Genomic DNA, 15,685 nt, shown 5'->3' on the forward strand with positions numbered 1-15,685 from the left:
CACACACACACACACACACACACACACACACACACACACACACACACCCCTAGCTGTGTGACCTTGGGCAAATCATTTTAACCCCAACTGCCCTACCTTCCCCCCTCCAAAAAAAAAGAATACCCAATACTTGTATTAGTGTCTCAAAATTGACCCATATATTACATCATGGAAGTACTTCTCAGACCTGTGATAGGTGCCTCCAATTCTATCATAGTCTTTTCATTTTTCAGAATGTTAGCTCCATCATTGATTATCTTTAACGCTGCTTCTTCTTCTAGTCTACCTTCCTTCACCAAATGGCTTTTCAAGATATCAAGTCTAGGTTTTCCATTTTCAAATACTTCTTTTAGTGTGAGCTTATGAGTTGGAGGAAAAGGAACAGCTAGAAATAGACAAAAGAATAAAAATATTTATGTTTAGAGAATGTGGCAATATTATGAATACAAATGTATGCTCTCTGTGGTTATTTAACAAAGTGCTGATTCTCTATCCATAACACTTAAATTGTATAATGAAAAATTTCTAAGATCTTGTGTATTAAATCTGATCATTTGTTGTTTTTGAGAAAGGCTGCAGGTAAATCCAAAGCCAGTTTTAAAACAAGTTATTACAAAAGTAATATGCCTCATATCCAGTCATAAAAGATTTTTACCTAGCATATAGTAGACAATTAAAATGTTTCCTGAATTTTAAGCTGATTTAAACAAGTAAAATATAAGAAGACTTTCCTACATAAATGAATCTTTATCTGAAAAGAAAAATATAATCTAAAACAATAAACATTTATTAAGTGCCCACTATATTCAAGGCACTGATCATGCTTTACGTTCTGTTAAGAGAAAGCCAAAAAATGAGACAGTCATGGAGTTTACATTCTACTAAAAGATTAAAAAAGGCAACGCCAAATTCTTCACTTAAGCAGATTAAAAAATGAAAAATTACAATGCTCAAAGATGATGTCCATAGATCTGTCCTAGTGAAATCATATGCTTGCATAATTCCTTTCAATTTGAATTAGTTAGTGTTCAGAGCAATGGATCTAGAGTCAAAGGACACTGGTCACTTACTGTGCCATTTAGTACCTGTGTAACTTTGGACAGCTAAAGTAAGACACTTAGACTACATAAGCACTAAAGTCCTTTCCAGCTTGAAAATCCTATGGTGCTATAAATTCTAGGTCAGGTGGACAAAATACAAAATTACACAACATACATTTTATTTATTTTAACATGCATTATTAAACATTTATCATTAAGTGACTACTCTATGCATAAAAAGATTACAGAGTTCTCTAGAAAGAGAATGGTATATTTTAATTCTATTACTAAATTAATAATAAAAAAAGAATATCACTGATCTGGTGGTATAAATTGTTGTTCCAATAAACATAAGCTTGCAAAGAGTAGATATAAAAGGGACAGCTATTTCTTAATGACCAAGCATGCCAAAGAGGGAGGTTTCATATTTAACCATCCCTTTTTCCATCCTGTTGCCCACTTTGACTCTGGCAGATCTAAGAGTTAATTCAACCCATCTCTGATCATACAAATGGAAAGGGGACAATTTATCTCAATTATATGTGTGGTGCAAAGTATATATGATAGTACAATTAATTAATAATCTTGCTAGGAAAAACATTTTACAATTAAATAGTTTAATTTAATGTCAAATACAGTGATAAATATAGCCAACTTTATTTTATATTCCCTGTGACCCAAAAGTCACAAATTTCTCAAAAAGAAAGGAGTTCAACTAAATGTATCATACAAGTATCTTTGAAGTGACACTTCCTGTACTATGAAAGGGTTAAGAGGGACCCAAATAGGTAGCAGGAATGAAATGACTTATTCTAGTCATATTTTGCATGACTTTAGAAGTTCAAAATACTTTCCTCATGACAAACTTCCTCATGAATCCCATTTCTTAACTACTAAGAAACTACTGTACTACAGCAGTTATTAAAACAGTAAAGAGAGTACTACTTTTTATAGATGACAAAATTTTTAGTCTTGGATTTACATTACTCCACTAACATCCTCTCCACCTTCTTCAAGGTCTCATCATGGCAAAGAAATGATCCTGAGTGCTCAAAGGCTTCATCACAGAGTAAAAAAGATCTAACAAGTCCTACTGAGCTAGAAAGCCTTAAAGTAAGGTCTCAAGATGGACTGACTGTAAGCCTGCTGTCCAAAAACTGACTGTGCTAAACCCTCACCCCAGGTATGTTTCAAGTGAGGGAATTTTCACCCATGGAAACTATTACAGAGCATCTACCAACAGCTGTAGAGGGGTGGCAATACATTTCTGTATAGGAAATAGCCACACAAAACAAATAATGGATCTTTGCAATAATAAAGTGCTATTTTCACAATCTGGACAGAAAAGCAAAGTAGCATTTAAAATGACAATTCAATTAAAAACAAACAAAAAGGTTACTAATATTTTACTTAGCTGATGAATTTCTATTGTAACAGGAAGAGAACAACAATGAAAAGTCATGAATAAACTGGGAGAGCATGGTCTGGTCTGTCTCCATAAAAGATTACACAAAGAAATGAGGACAGTGAGCCTTGGCTGCAGAAGGGCTAAAAAGCAAAGGAAAGTAAACATGTCTCAAGGGACAAAGGAGAAACACAAGTCACCTAAACAAGATTTCTTTGGGCTGTCTCCCTAGGAAATCATCAGTCCCTTATGATATAAGATCCAAAGAACAAAGTTTCATACTTAATCTCCCTTTTATGTCTTGTTGCCGATCTCAACTTAGTTAAATCCAAATCAAACCACCCCAATGTTTCTTCCTCTGATAATCAGGAAATGCTAAGTTACCTATGGAAAAGCTAAATTACAGCCTGTCCTACTTAAAACCTTTTATTTCTGCCAAAGTGATATTTAAAATTGAGGTAGAATCTGAAGTTTTGAGACGAAGACATTATGGTAAAGGATAGGTGGCCCTCTTGTTGTAAAAAGCAATAAATGTGCTATATTTAGCTTTAACATATTTTTGTCATTATTTATTCCAATATTTTTTTAAAATTTAAAATTTCATTGATGATATATCTGTTCCATCACAACCCAGTTACATATGTGGTTTTTTGGTTTGAGTTTTTTTTTAGGTTGCTATGAACAAAAACATCATTACTTGGCAGCCAACCTTTCAGTGCTATGCTGGAATAAATCCTATGCTTTTGCTAACCCCTAAGGTAAGAGAACAGATGAGAAACTCTTCCTTCCCTGAATAATAAGATATTGTCAGACAGAAAGTAAGCAAGCTTCAGATTTCTCACCTAACGTGAAAAGTAATCTAAGTGGAAGTGATCTGAAGATAAAGAAAATCAGAATGGGTAATTTATACTGTTTAACTTTACTCTTTCTCCAGTTATCTAGTAGCAATAATTTCCTTCCTTGATTTCTTTCTTAAATAGGGCAAAAGGAAGCAAGTAAACTTAAGTCTAAAGTAGGTTAGGGTTAGGGAAGGTGAGAGAAATGGGACAAGGACAAACCAGAAACAATGAATAGAGTTGAGTGGTTAATACAGGATCTATGGTATAAGTCTCCTAGGGCAGATGTGCCAAAAATAGAATAGCATTATTAGACTGAGCCAAGTAGGATCTCTGGACTTCAGACTGGCAAGAAGGAATCTCTGAGCAGTGTCATCTACATAACTGAAACCAGAAATAGTTCATACAGGATAATTGTATCCCTTGAAAGAGATCCCACACAGTTTATGACAATATATCAATCAACAAGTATTTATTAAGCATCAGCCATGCCTCAAGCACTGTGCTAAGTGCTATAGCTTAAAAGAGTAAAAAATTAAACAGTTTTGGCTATTTAGGAACTTTCAATAAATACACACATAAATACTACAAGGGACTTTGCCGAATATCAAGGGAGGCAGAAGATAAGTCAACTGTCTTGTCAAGCCAAGAAGTTAAGAGTGGGGAGGAAGGGGGAAGAAAGGCAGAGGAAAAAGATGCTAAAGAGGGAGTATGCCATAACTAGCTTCCATTCAGAAACCCAAAATGTACAGGACTCTGCCTAGAGCCTTCTTGTTTGCCTCAGGATACAAAGAAAAGAGGCAAACACAGCAGTAAAATAGCTGTGGTCATCTGCTATAACAACATGGAAATCCAGATCATCAAAAACTACTAGCACACCTTCAAATCAAAGCACATTTTAAGTATGCTGCTCTAGATTTTCTAAGCTATTTTTCATCCTTTTGTAAATTTTCTTTTTAGGGGCAGCTAGGTGGCACAGTGAATAGAGCACTAGTCCTGGAGTCAGGAGGACCTGAGTTCAAATCCAACCTCAGACACTTTTGACACTTAACTAGTTGTGTGACCATGAGCAAGTCACTTAACCCCAATTGTCCTGCCTTCCCCCCCATCAAAATTTTTTTTTTATTTTTAATTTATGGAATAAAACAAGCCTTTCCATAACACAGTACAATAAAAAAAGACAATTGTATACGAAACTGCAAATCTACTATGTACAACTTGCTATTTCTTTCAAATATACAACAAAAGTATCATGTAAATTTCTTTCTCCCCCCTCCTTAGCCTAGAGATGGCTACCATTAGATGCAAATATGTGTGTATGTGTGTATATATATGTATATATATGTGCACACACACATATATGTAAAATTATTCTATATATACTTGTCAGTTCTTTCTCTGGATGCAGATAGTGTCTTCATATGTCCTTTATAGTTAATTTTGGGTATTTATAATAGACAAAATAATTTATTCACTCAGAGGCATTCTTAAAATAATATTGCTGTGACTATAAACAATGCTCTTAGTTCTGCTCATTGTTACATGTAAATCTTTTCATGTTTTTCTAAAATCACTGAGTTCATTATTTCTTATAGCACAGTAGTATTCCAATGCAATCATATACCACAACTTATTCAGTCATTCCCCAATTGATAGGCATTTCTGCAATTTCCAGTTCTTTGTCACCACAAAGAGAACTGTTATAAACATTTTAGAACATATAGGTCCTTTTCTGTTTTCCCTAATCATCTTTGGAAATAGACCAAATAGTGATACTGCTGGGTCAAACAGTTTATGAAGAGGACCAAGGACATCACAAGGTAATATCCTGACTTGTATGTAAGCTAGATTTAAGTAAGGCAGAGTTGCACAGTCATGAGCCTTCAATCTCTCTTCCAGAGACATCAAAGTCCAGTAGCAAGACAAAAACCAAGACAATTGGTGATGATCCAAAATGCAGTAGATGACCTCAGTGTCTTCCCTGTCTGACCAAGTTCTAAGTGCTCCAGAGCACCTGTTTCAGCTGTCTTCCTGGCTGCTGGAACAAATTGTTCTCACCTGCCCATTTCACCAGGGGAAGTCTTCACATGCCGTGGAGTAGACATCCCACTAACTCACTGATGGGTTCTGAGGTCTGTCAGTTACCCTTTACCAAGACTATTTTACTGGTGTGGCTGCTGCGCATGCTACAGTTTCTTGGAGTCACAAGTGAGAGCTGGATTAGGTGGACACCAAAGGTGGATGAGCAGCCCTAAAAAGGGCTCGGCAAGCCCTCACACCAGAGGTGCTAGTCCTTCTGAACAGCTCCCACACTCCAAACTCAATGGAGGATGAAGGCATCAATCCCATTACCTCTCAAATGCTAAGAAGCAAGCATCATTTTATTATCATTTTATCTAATTTATTATCATTTTAGCTAATCCCCCACTTAGATTTTCTAAGCTATTACCAAATAAGCAAAACTGTTTAACGATATCAGCAATAAATTAAGTAGATGAATTTCTAAATGTTACAGAATAATTTAGGGTCCTAAATTAAAATTTTCTAGGTGCTACATAATTTTTATTTTTAATAAAGAGGTGAGTTAGAAGTATAAAAACGGGTAGAAAGTGATATTGTGGATAGCTTGATTTATTCTGTAGTACTTTGTCATTTTTCATGAATGAATGGATAAAAAAGCATTTATTAAACGACTTGTATGTGTAAAGCACTGGGGACACAAAATGAAAAATGAGAAAGTCCTTGATCTCAAGGAGCTCCCATTTTAATAGGGGAAACAACATATAGAAAAATTCTGCAAAGTGGATGGAAATTTCAGTGGCCCTTAGTGGCCAACACTAAGATTGATGTAATATATTGTCACTTCTACTGATAAAACTACCAGTTTCTGATATTTGATATTGCCAAAGACTTTGGGGACAAAACTTTATTTCCTGGGTCTTCAGGATCTAGGGCTGCTAGGAAAGCAATTACTGTAACATTTACAAAGGTGACTGCCTAGTCCCATCAGTACAGGGCTTACTCCCCAGGATGATGGCTGTAGGGGCTGGCTGGTATTACAGGAACTCTTGGGCAATGCGTCCTAGGGGGCCTACAAAGAAGTCTGAGGCAAGGTGGCGGGTAAGCTGGTGGCAATGGTTTGGTCCATCTAGTACATGCTGCCTGACTGAGTTTGAATCTCACTTGAGATATAATAATAAAATAATAAACAAATATCATATATGATACTTTAAGGTTTGTAAAGAACTTTGTAAACATTATCTTATTTACTCCTTACAACACCTCTGAGAAGTAGGTTGCCCATAGTAAGTTCATAGCTAGTTGAGTGTCTTAAGTTTAATTTGACTCAGGTCTTCCTAACTTCTGGTCCCAGACTCTGAGCCACTCAGATGACACGTATTAGTTCTGTGACTCTAGGGAAACCACAATCTCTCTGAAGCTCAGTTTCCTAAAATGTAAAATGAAGATAATAAAAACACTTTACAGAGGATTATGAGGGTAAATAGAGACAAAGTATGTAAAATGGTTTTCAATCTTAAAGGTCTACAATAAACAAACAACGTGTTGCCATTTAACCATAGTGAGACAGCAGATGCCATAGGTGCATTTGTCATTCCTCTCACAAAGAACAGCACAAGCCCCAGAATGAATCTCCTATTCACTCAGTCCATCTCAGTTACAGTGAGCCTCTCATAGTCTGAGCATTCCACTGTACACATATGATGCTAGAATCTGCTCTTTAACATACTTGCAATTTATTTATTCTCCTAGAGCTGGTAAAACTAAGGAGAGGAAGAGCTTCAGTTGGCCTTCTAAGCATTCCTGATCTACTGGAAGGCCCCTCCCATATTCCCTTTGACTTCCTTTTATCTTCTGCAAAAGTCTCAAGATGAAGCAAGAAGATAATGCTATGGGGGTGGTGTGACCATCCAATAAAATCACACTTTTGTGTGAAGTCCTTTCAAAAGTTTGGCCTTTTTTGTTTGATTCCATTATCTATGCTTTTTTTCTCTGAATTTAAGAAAAATCAAAGTTCTGGTTTCTCTTCTCCTAACCTAAAATTTAGATGTTGGCTATAGAGAAAGGTAAAATTTACATTTAACTGTTTCCATAACCACTATCTCAGGTCCATCTGTTTCTATATAGGCTGGCTTCTTTTAAAGAAAACTTAAGCCCTTTCCAACAAAAACTATTTTAACTGTTTAACACTTTATATAATCTTTAGACATGTTATGTTTAACTGATATAACAAATAAACTTATTTGTTATAAGGTCCCTCTTGTTCCCCAGAAAAAATACTTGATCATTTAAAGACAATTTAAAAGATACATACACACACATATAATGTTATAGGTGAGCAACTATATATCATAGGTGAGTAACAATTCAAGGATTTTCTAGGATATTTTATGCTATGGTGCTATACAGGATTATTCTCCTTACATGAATAAATGAAAAAGTATTTATTAAGAGTCTACCATGGGGCAGCCAGGTAGCACAGAGAGTAAGAGCACCGGCTCCAGTGTTGGGACGACCTGGAGATCGAATCCCAGGCTCAGACACTCAGCACCACACCCAGAAATTAACTGGCCATGTAACCTTGAGCAAGTTACTTAACCCCGATTGCTAAAAAAAAAAAAAGTCTACTATGTACAAAGTACAATGCTAAGTACTATGGATATAAACAGAAAACGTAAAACAGTTCTTGCTTTCAAGGAGCACACATTCTAATAAGGAAGACAACATAAGAGTTTGGCTGCAAAATAGCTGGCAAGGGTCAGGAGTCCTTAGGAACCAGCAGAGAAGTAGACATGCTAACTTTAGAACATGGGACCCCCTCCCTCAAAAGAAATTAATTCACAGTTAAGGGTATTATTTGATGCTCTAATTTGTGATATTTTCGTCACATGCATTGAATATAAATTTAAACTATAGGGGAAATTTTAAAACATGATTCAAAATGAAGTGCACTAATAAGAAATAAAAGGATGACTGAATCCCATTGGTAAGTACTTTCTTCATGTTAACCAACTAGGAATACAGCATTTCTTAATGGTTACTGTTGTTCAATCACGTCTTACTCTATGACCCCACAGACAATATAAGTCTGAGCAAGTTCGATGTTTGCTGCTTCCGTAACACCATTTACCCATCTTATCCTCTGCTGTCCCCTTTTCCTTTTGCCTTCAATCTTTCCAAACATCAGTGTCTCTTCCAATGAGACCAGTCTTCTCATTATGTGGCCAAAGTATTTAAGTTTTAGCTTCAGCATTTACCTTCCAATAAATGAACTACTTTAATTTCTTTAGGTATTGACTGATTTTATTTCCTTGCTGTCCAAGGGACTCTCAATATTCTCCATTGTCACAATTTTTTTTTCAAATGCTTTATTAACTTCTGGTTTACATCATTCATTTCTGCCAGATTTTGAGTTACAAATTTTTTCCCCTAAGCACTACCCCAAAATAGCGGTCCCACAGGATATATCCCTTCCTCCAATCTGCTCTCTCCCATAATTTCTCTCATATCCCCTTCAACTTTTCCAGTAGGGCATGGTGGATCTCTATGCCCCAGTGCCTATCTTATTTCCCAAATACATATAAAATAGTATTAATAATAGTATATATACATATATATTTTTAAACATTTGATTTTAAAACTTTGAATTCCAGATTCATTCCCTTCCTTGTCTCACCCACCCTTACTGGGGAAGATAAGCAATTCAGTATAGGTTGTACATGTGTAGCAATGCAAAACATTACCATAGCAGATATACTGTAAAAGACTGACTATATTTCCCTCCCTCCTATCCCACTTCCCACTGTTCTATTCTCTACTTTGATTCTGTCCCTCTTCAAAAGTGGTTGCTTCCAACTTCCCTCCCCTCCCGTCTGCCCTCCCTTCCATCATTCCCCCTCTCATCCCCTTCCCCCCCCCCACTCTCCTGTAGGGTGAGATACCCTATTTAGTGTGTATTTCATTCCCTCCCTGAGCCAAATTCAATGAGAATAAGGTTTTGTCTTTTTGCCTTCCTGTTCTTCCCCTCCATTGTAACTATTTTCCCTTGCCTCTTCTATATGAGATAGTTTACCATTGTCTCTCCCCATCTCCTCTCATTATATTCCTCTCTCACCTCTTAATTTCACCTTTTAAGTATCATCCTTTCCTATTAAATTGGTCCTGTGCCCTCTGTGTGTGTGTGTGTGTGTGTGTGTGTGTGTGTGTGTGTGTGTGTGTGTATATATATATATATATATATATATATGTATATATATATATATATATATATATGTATATATATATTCCCTTCAACTTTTCATACTGAGAAAAGTTTCATCAGTTACAATTATTGTTTTTCCATGTAGGAATGTTAATAGTTTAACTTTGATAAGTTCCTTATGATTTCTTTTCCCTGTTTACCTTCTCATGCTTCTCTTGCTTCTTTTATTTGAATGTCAAATTTTCTATTCAACTCTGTTTTTTTTTCATCAAGAATACTTGAAAGTCCTCTATTCCACCGAATGACCATATTTTCCCCTGAAACATAATACTCAGTTTTGCTGGGTAGGTGATTCTTGGTTTTAATCCCAGCTCCTTTGACCTCCGGAATATCATATTCCAAGCCCTTTGATCCCTCAGTGTAGAAGCTGCCAGATCCTGGGTTATCCTGATTGTGTTTCCACAATATTCAAATTGTTTCTTCCTGGCTGCTTGTAATATTCTCTCCTTCATCTGGGAATTTTGGAACCTGGCTATAATATTCCTATGAGTTTTCTTTTTGGGATCTTTTTCAGGAGGTGATCGGTGGATTCTTTCAACTTCTTTTTTGCCCTCTGGTTTTAAAACATCAGTGCAGTTTTCCATGAGAATTTCTTGGAGGATGATTTCTAGGTTCTTTCTTTGATCATGGCTTTCAGGTTGTCCAGTAATTTTTAAATAATCTCTCCTGGATCTATTTTCCAGGTCAGTGGTTTTTCCAATGAGATATTTCACATCACCTTCTATTCTGTCATTTGTTTGTATCTGTTTAACAGCATCTTAATTTCTCATAAAGTCACTAGCTTCCATTTGCTCCAATCTAATTCTGAAGGAATGATTCTCCTCAGTGAGCTTTTGAGATTCCTTTTCCATCTGGCAAATTTGGCTTTAAATTTTAAGGCATTCTTCTCCTCACTGCCTTTTTGAGCCTCTTCTGCCATTTGACTTAGTTTATTTTTTAAGGTGTTAGTTACCTCAGTCAGGCTGCTGACTCTCATTTCATAATTTCCTTGCCTTGTTCTCATGTCTCTTCCCAATTTTTCCTCCACTTCTCTTATTTGCTTCTTAAGGTCCTCTATGGCCTATAACCAGCTCGTATTTTTCTTGGAAGCTTTTGGTGCAGGAGTTCTGACTTCACTGTCTTCCTCCTGTTCCATGCTTGATCCTTTTTGTCACCAAAATAGGAGTGTAAAGTTGGGATACCCTGTTTATTTTGCTTCTTTTGCCTGCTCATGTCGCCACTCAGTCACTTGACCCCTGGGCTTTTTGCCACAGTAGGACTCTGCCACCAGACAGGAGAGCTTCATACCAAACGCTGGGGTTTTCCCAGCTGCCAAAGGTATTAGTTGAGTGCCCTCTTGGAAGCCTCCACACACTCTGGCAAGCTGGTTGCACACCCCAGGACCTCTACCCTAGACCTCAATCCAGATCCAAGCAGGTTAAAGCAAGAGCTATTACCCCTCAGACTGGTCGCTTGGTCCCCCTACACTCAGTAGGCTAGGAGCTGAAGCTGCCACATGGCAGCGGCTGTTGGGCCACGGCTCAGCGGCTTCTCGCCCAGGGGGCAAAAGCCGAGGCACTCCCAAGTACTGGATCCCAAAGTCCACACTGCACTGACTTCTCACTTTGTCCTTAGCATCTATGGGTTGATAATTATGGAAACTGCTATAGCTGCTGTTGATCTGGAGTCCCTCCAGCCAGGGGCTGGTCAGGCCCGCCCTGGGGCTAAAACTTCTGGCTCCTGTGGGGCTGGGCTCGGCTCCTAGAGCACTGTGCTGGCTGATTCTTGATGGCCTGACGGGCTGTCCTCAGCAGGAGGTTAGCTTCTCTGTGTCATTTTGTGGGTTCTGTAGCTCCAAAGTTTGTTCAGAGTCCCCTTTTTACATGAATCAGGGGAGGTGGAAGCCGGAGCCCCGCGGAAGTCCTGTTTCTACTCCTCCATCTGGACTCTGTCCCCCCATCACCACAATTTGAAAGCATCTGTGGCCCTCAGCTTTTTTTTTACAATCCAATTGTCACAACCATACATCACTACTGCAAAAAACCTTAACTTTGACTATATAGACCTTTGTTAGGAAGGTGATATCTCAGCTTTATAGTACGCTGTCTAGATTTGCCATAGCTTTCCTTCCAAGAAGCAAGCAACTTTTAATTTCATGGCTACAGTCATCATCTGCAATGATCTTTGAGCCCAAGAATATAAAAAATCTGACGCTTTATTTCTTCTCCCTCTATTTGCCAGGAAGTGATTGGAACAATTGCCAAGATCTTAGGTTTTTTAATGTTCAGCTTCAAGCCACCTTTTACACTCTTCTCTTTCACCTCATCAAGAGGTTTCTTAATTTGTCTTCCTTTTTTTTAAGCAATTGGGGTTAAGTAACTTGCTCAAGGTTACACAGCCAGGTGTTTCTGGGTGGATGCTAAGTGTCTGAGCCTGGATTCAATCCCCCAGGTCATCCTGACACTGGGGCTGGTGCTCTTACTCGCTGTGCTACCTGGCCGCGCCCCAATTTCTCTTCCTTTTTGACATCAGAGTAGTATTGTTTGCATATCTGAGATTGTTGATATTTCTCCTGGTAACCTTCATTCCAGCTTTTGATTCATCCAGCCTGGCATTTTGCATGATGTACTATGAATATAAGTTAAATAAGGTGATACTATACAGCCTGATCCTACTCCTTTTAAAATCTTAAACCAACTGGTAGTTCTATGTACGGTTCTAACTTTTGCTTCTTGGCCCTATTACAGTTTCTAAGGACACAAATAAGATGATCTAGTATTTCCATCTCTTTGAGCACTTGCCACATTTTGTTATAATCCACACAAACACTTTAGTGTAGTCAATGAAGCAGGGGCAGATGTTTTTCTGCAACTCCTTTACTTTTTCTATAATCCAACAAATGTTGGCAATTTGGTCTCTAGTCCCTCTGCCTCTTTGAAAACCAGCCTACTCTCATGGTAATTCTCAGTTCACATATTGCTGCTGAAGCTTAGCTTGAAGAATCTTAAGCATAACCTTGCGGGCATGTAATAGGAGCACAACATTCAGTAATTTGAACAGTCCTTGGCAATTCAAGAGAGCCATTCCCAAGACTGTCTTCAAGCTATATCACTTTAAAAAATGCATGTAAAATCTAATTTGCAATAGTAAACTGGGAAAAGTCCCTGGGAGATAACAGGAAATTTGTGGATAACTTTCATATTTATTTGAAAGGTTTAATGGCTTTTTAAGGCAAAGTTCTCTCTGGCTCCTCAAACAATTAAAAACATACTTCTTAAAAATATAACCAATTAAACAACCTTAATACTTTTTTAAAGTTCAACAGACAAATAAACTCATATGCACAAAGGCAATCTTTTAACAGTGTAGACAATAACTGAACTGTTCCCTCTTGTATAATTCTAGTTCACATTTATCTATAAAAGTTAGGATAATAATCTGGATCAAGGGATTATAGATCTAAAGTTGGAAGGGGCTATAAAGGTCATCTGGTGCAATCCCTTATCATTTACAAATGAGAAAACTGAGGCCCAAGGTTATATTGATAGATAAGTGGCAGAGCTGGAATTCAAAATTCCTGCAAAGAGAGTCTACCTCACACAGAAGTCTTCTAATTTTAAAAAATATTTTATAGACAGCAGTACAACAGTCTGGTTGTTCATCTATTTTCCTTTTGCTGTAGGCTAGGACATTGGCATGACATAACCCCTACTCACATTCTTACACTAGCAGCCCCAGCTGTTGTGAGCCAGGAAGTTGTGGTACAGACATGGGATAGTTTTATGCCCCTAAGTATATTGATCTGGGACTCAAGTGTTAGCTGTTTGGACAAGGACATCTTAAAAGCAGTTTACAAATCATTGGTGGAAAGCTCCTGAAACCATAGGTACCCTTTTTGCTGATTTTTAAAATTCCTTGCTGTGGTTTTATCTGCTTTTACCATTCTGAACTTTTTCAAACCACCTTTAGAGACCAAATTTAAGCTGAGAACATTTGAATATGTTTTTATTAAATAGACTGTTTATCTGAATTCTTAAGTCTCTGAGTCATTCATTGCACCAGAGTTCTAAATGTGCACATGGGTAGTACCATTACTCATTAAATGATCCAACTACTTTAGCTAAATGGCAAAGTAAGTAGGGTGTTGGACCTCTCTTTAGTCAGAAAGATCTGAGGTCAAATTTGAACTCATACATACTAGTTATGTGACTCTGGGTAAATAGCTTAGCTTCTGTATTTTTCAGTTTCCTCAACTGTAAAGCAGGGATCATAAAAGCATCTACTTTCTAGGGTTATTATAAGGACTGAATTAAACATCTGCAAAATACTTAGCAGAGTGCCTGGTACATAGCAGGTTCTTAATAAATGCTTGTTTCCTTCCTTTCTTTTTTTCTCAGTCATATGGGTCTCTGATGCAAATTCTCACATGAATCAATATGCTGGAGCCCAACATACAGATTCTTCCCAATACCTGTTAGGTCACCAATAACTGTGACTTCTGAGACTGGGGGCAGGCGATGGTTTCATAATAATTTATGACAGTATAATATTACCAGGAATGTAGTGGTATTAAAAACAAGGACTTTCCCAAAAGGATAGTTTGGGATCAAAGACATTGGACAAATCAGTCAATCAACAAGCATCTATGAGCACTTACCATGTGTTAAATACTAGAGAAGTGCTGGAGATGCAAAGAAAGGTCAAAACATGGTCCCTGAACTAAAGTTCATTTTCAGATGAAGAAGACAATAGAGAATGACTAGGTAGTTAAAAGATAAACACAGTGTAAATGGAAGGTAATCTCAGAAGGCACTAGTTGTGAGGGGTTGGGGGGAAAGGTGAATGGAAATAGCTCCTGTAGATAGAATCTGCACTGTGTCTTAAAGGAAGCCAGGAAAGCTAGTAGGAGACAGGGGGAGACAGCATATTAGGCATGAGGAACAAGCTGGTGAAAAACTATGGAACTGGGAGATGGAATGTCAAACGAAGGAATGACAAGTAGTCCATTAGAGCTGGAACATAGCATAGCAGAATAGGAGTAAAGTTTAAGAAGACTAGAAAGGTACCAAAAAAACAGGTTTTGAAGGACTTTAAATAACAAGGGGCCACTGGAGTTTACTGAATGTGTAGGGGAAGGGAGGGATATAATATGGTTAGGCTTAAGCTTTAGAAAAATAAACCTGGAAAGTGAGTGGAGGATGGATGGGAGTGTGATGTGATTTAAGGCAGGAAGAACAACCTTAAGTTTACTGAAATAGTTGAGATGTGAGGCAAGGGAGCCTGAGCCAGGGTGATGGCTGTGAGAATACAGAGAAGGGGGCATGTATGAAAGATTCTGTGAAAAGTGAAATGTTAAGATTTGACTGGATAGACAATGAGAGGTGTGAGTGAGGAGTTGTGGATGATATTAAGGTTGCAAGCCTTAGAAGATGATGGTATTCTAATTAGTAAAAGTTGGGAAAAGGGGAGTGTTTGGGAGAAATTATGAGTTGTTTTATACCTATTGAATTTGAGATGTCCAATAGAGGCAGTGGGTGAAGTGGACCAAGAGATGAAGGGAAAGACTAGGACTGGATATAGAGATTTCAGAATCATCTGTATAAATGATAACTGAATCCATAACTGAATCTAATGAGGTTTTCAAATGAGACAGTATAAGGAGAGAAGAAAAAGAGGGCCTGGGACAGAGCCTTAGGGAATATTAATAGTTAATAATAATGGTTAGTGTGTCTGAAGATTCAGCAAAGGAAAGGGGAAAAAATGGTCAGTCATGTAGGAAGAGAATTAGGAGAGAACAGTGTCACAAAAATCTAGAGAGAATCTAGGAGAAGAGAGTGATTGATCAACAGTGTCAAAAGTTACAGAAAAGTCAATTAGAATGAAGACTGAGAGTCATTAGAGCTGGCAATTAAGAATCATTGGTGACCCTAAAGAGATCAGTTTTATTTGAATGAAGTCAGATTACAAATGGTTCAGAAGTGAATGAGAGGAAAAGAAGTGGAATTACCTAGTGTAGATGGCTTTTTCAAAAAGTTTAGCTGGAGGAATCTATGTGACACAATAAATACAGCAAAAGACTTGGGAGTCAGGAAGACATGAGTTCAAATCCTGTGTCAGACACTAGATGTGTAACCTTGAGCAAATC

General features: G+C 37.5%; 1 protein-coding gene across 6 annotated transcripts in view; it reads right to left on the reverse strand.

Annotated features, from left to right (window-relative positions):
• The window catches only part of PPP3CC (protein phosphatase 3 catalytic subunit gamma), a 92,444-nt gene that overhangs the window by 53,705 nt on the left and 23,054 nt on the right, over window positions 1–15,685 (reverse strand). For 5 of the 6 annotated variants that reach the window (XM_069075702.1, XM_069075697.1, XM_069075698.1 and 2 more), the window contains exon 2: window positions 188–385. The exons of the other annotated variant lie outside the window; for it this stretch is intronic. In XM_069075702.1, the coding sequence (XP_068931803.1) occupies window positions 188–385 (198 nt within the window). The remainder of the gene's footprint in view (window positions 1–187; window positions 386–15,685) is intronic. 6 annotated transcript variants of the gene reach the window in all.

The sequence above is a fragment of the Petaurus breviceps genome, unplaced genomic scaffold (assembly GCF_028583685.1).
Source record: "Petaurus breviceps papuanus isolate PSGF00001 unplaced genomic scaffold, PetGlider_PUasm1.0 90919, whole genome shotgun sequence".
NCBI classification, from domain to species: Eukaryota; Metazoa; Chordata; class Mammalia; order Diprotodontia; family Petauridae; genus Petaurus; species Petaurus breviceps.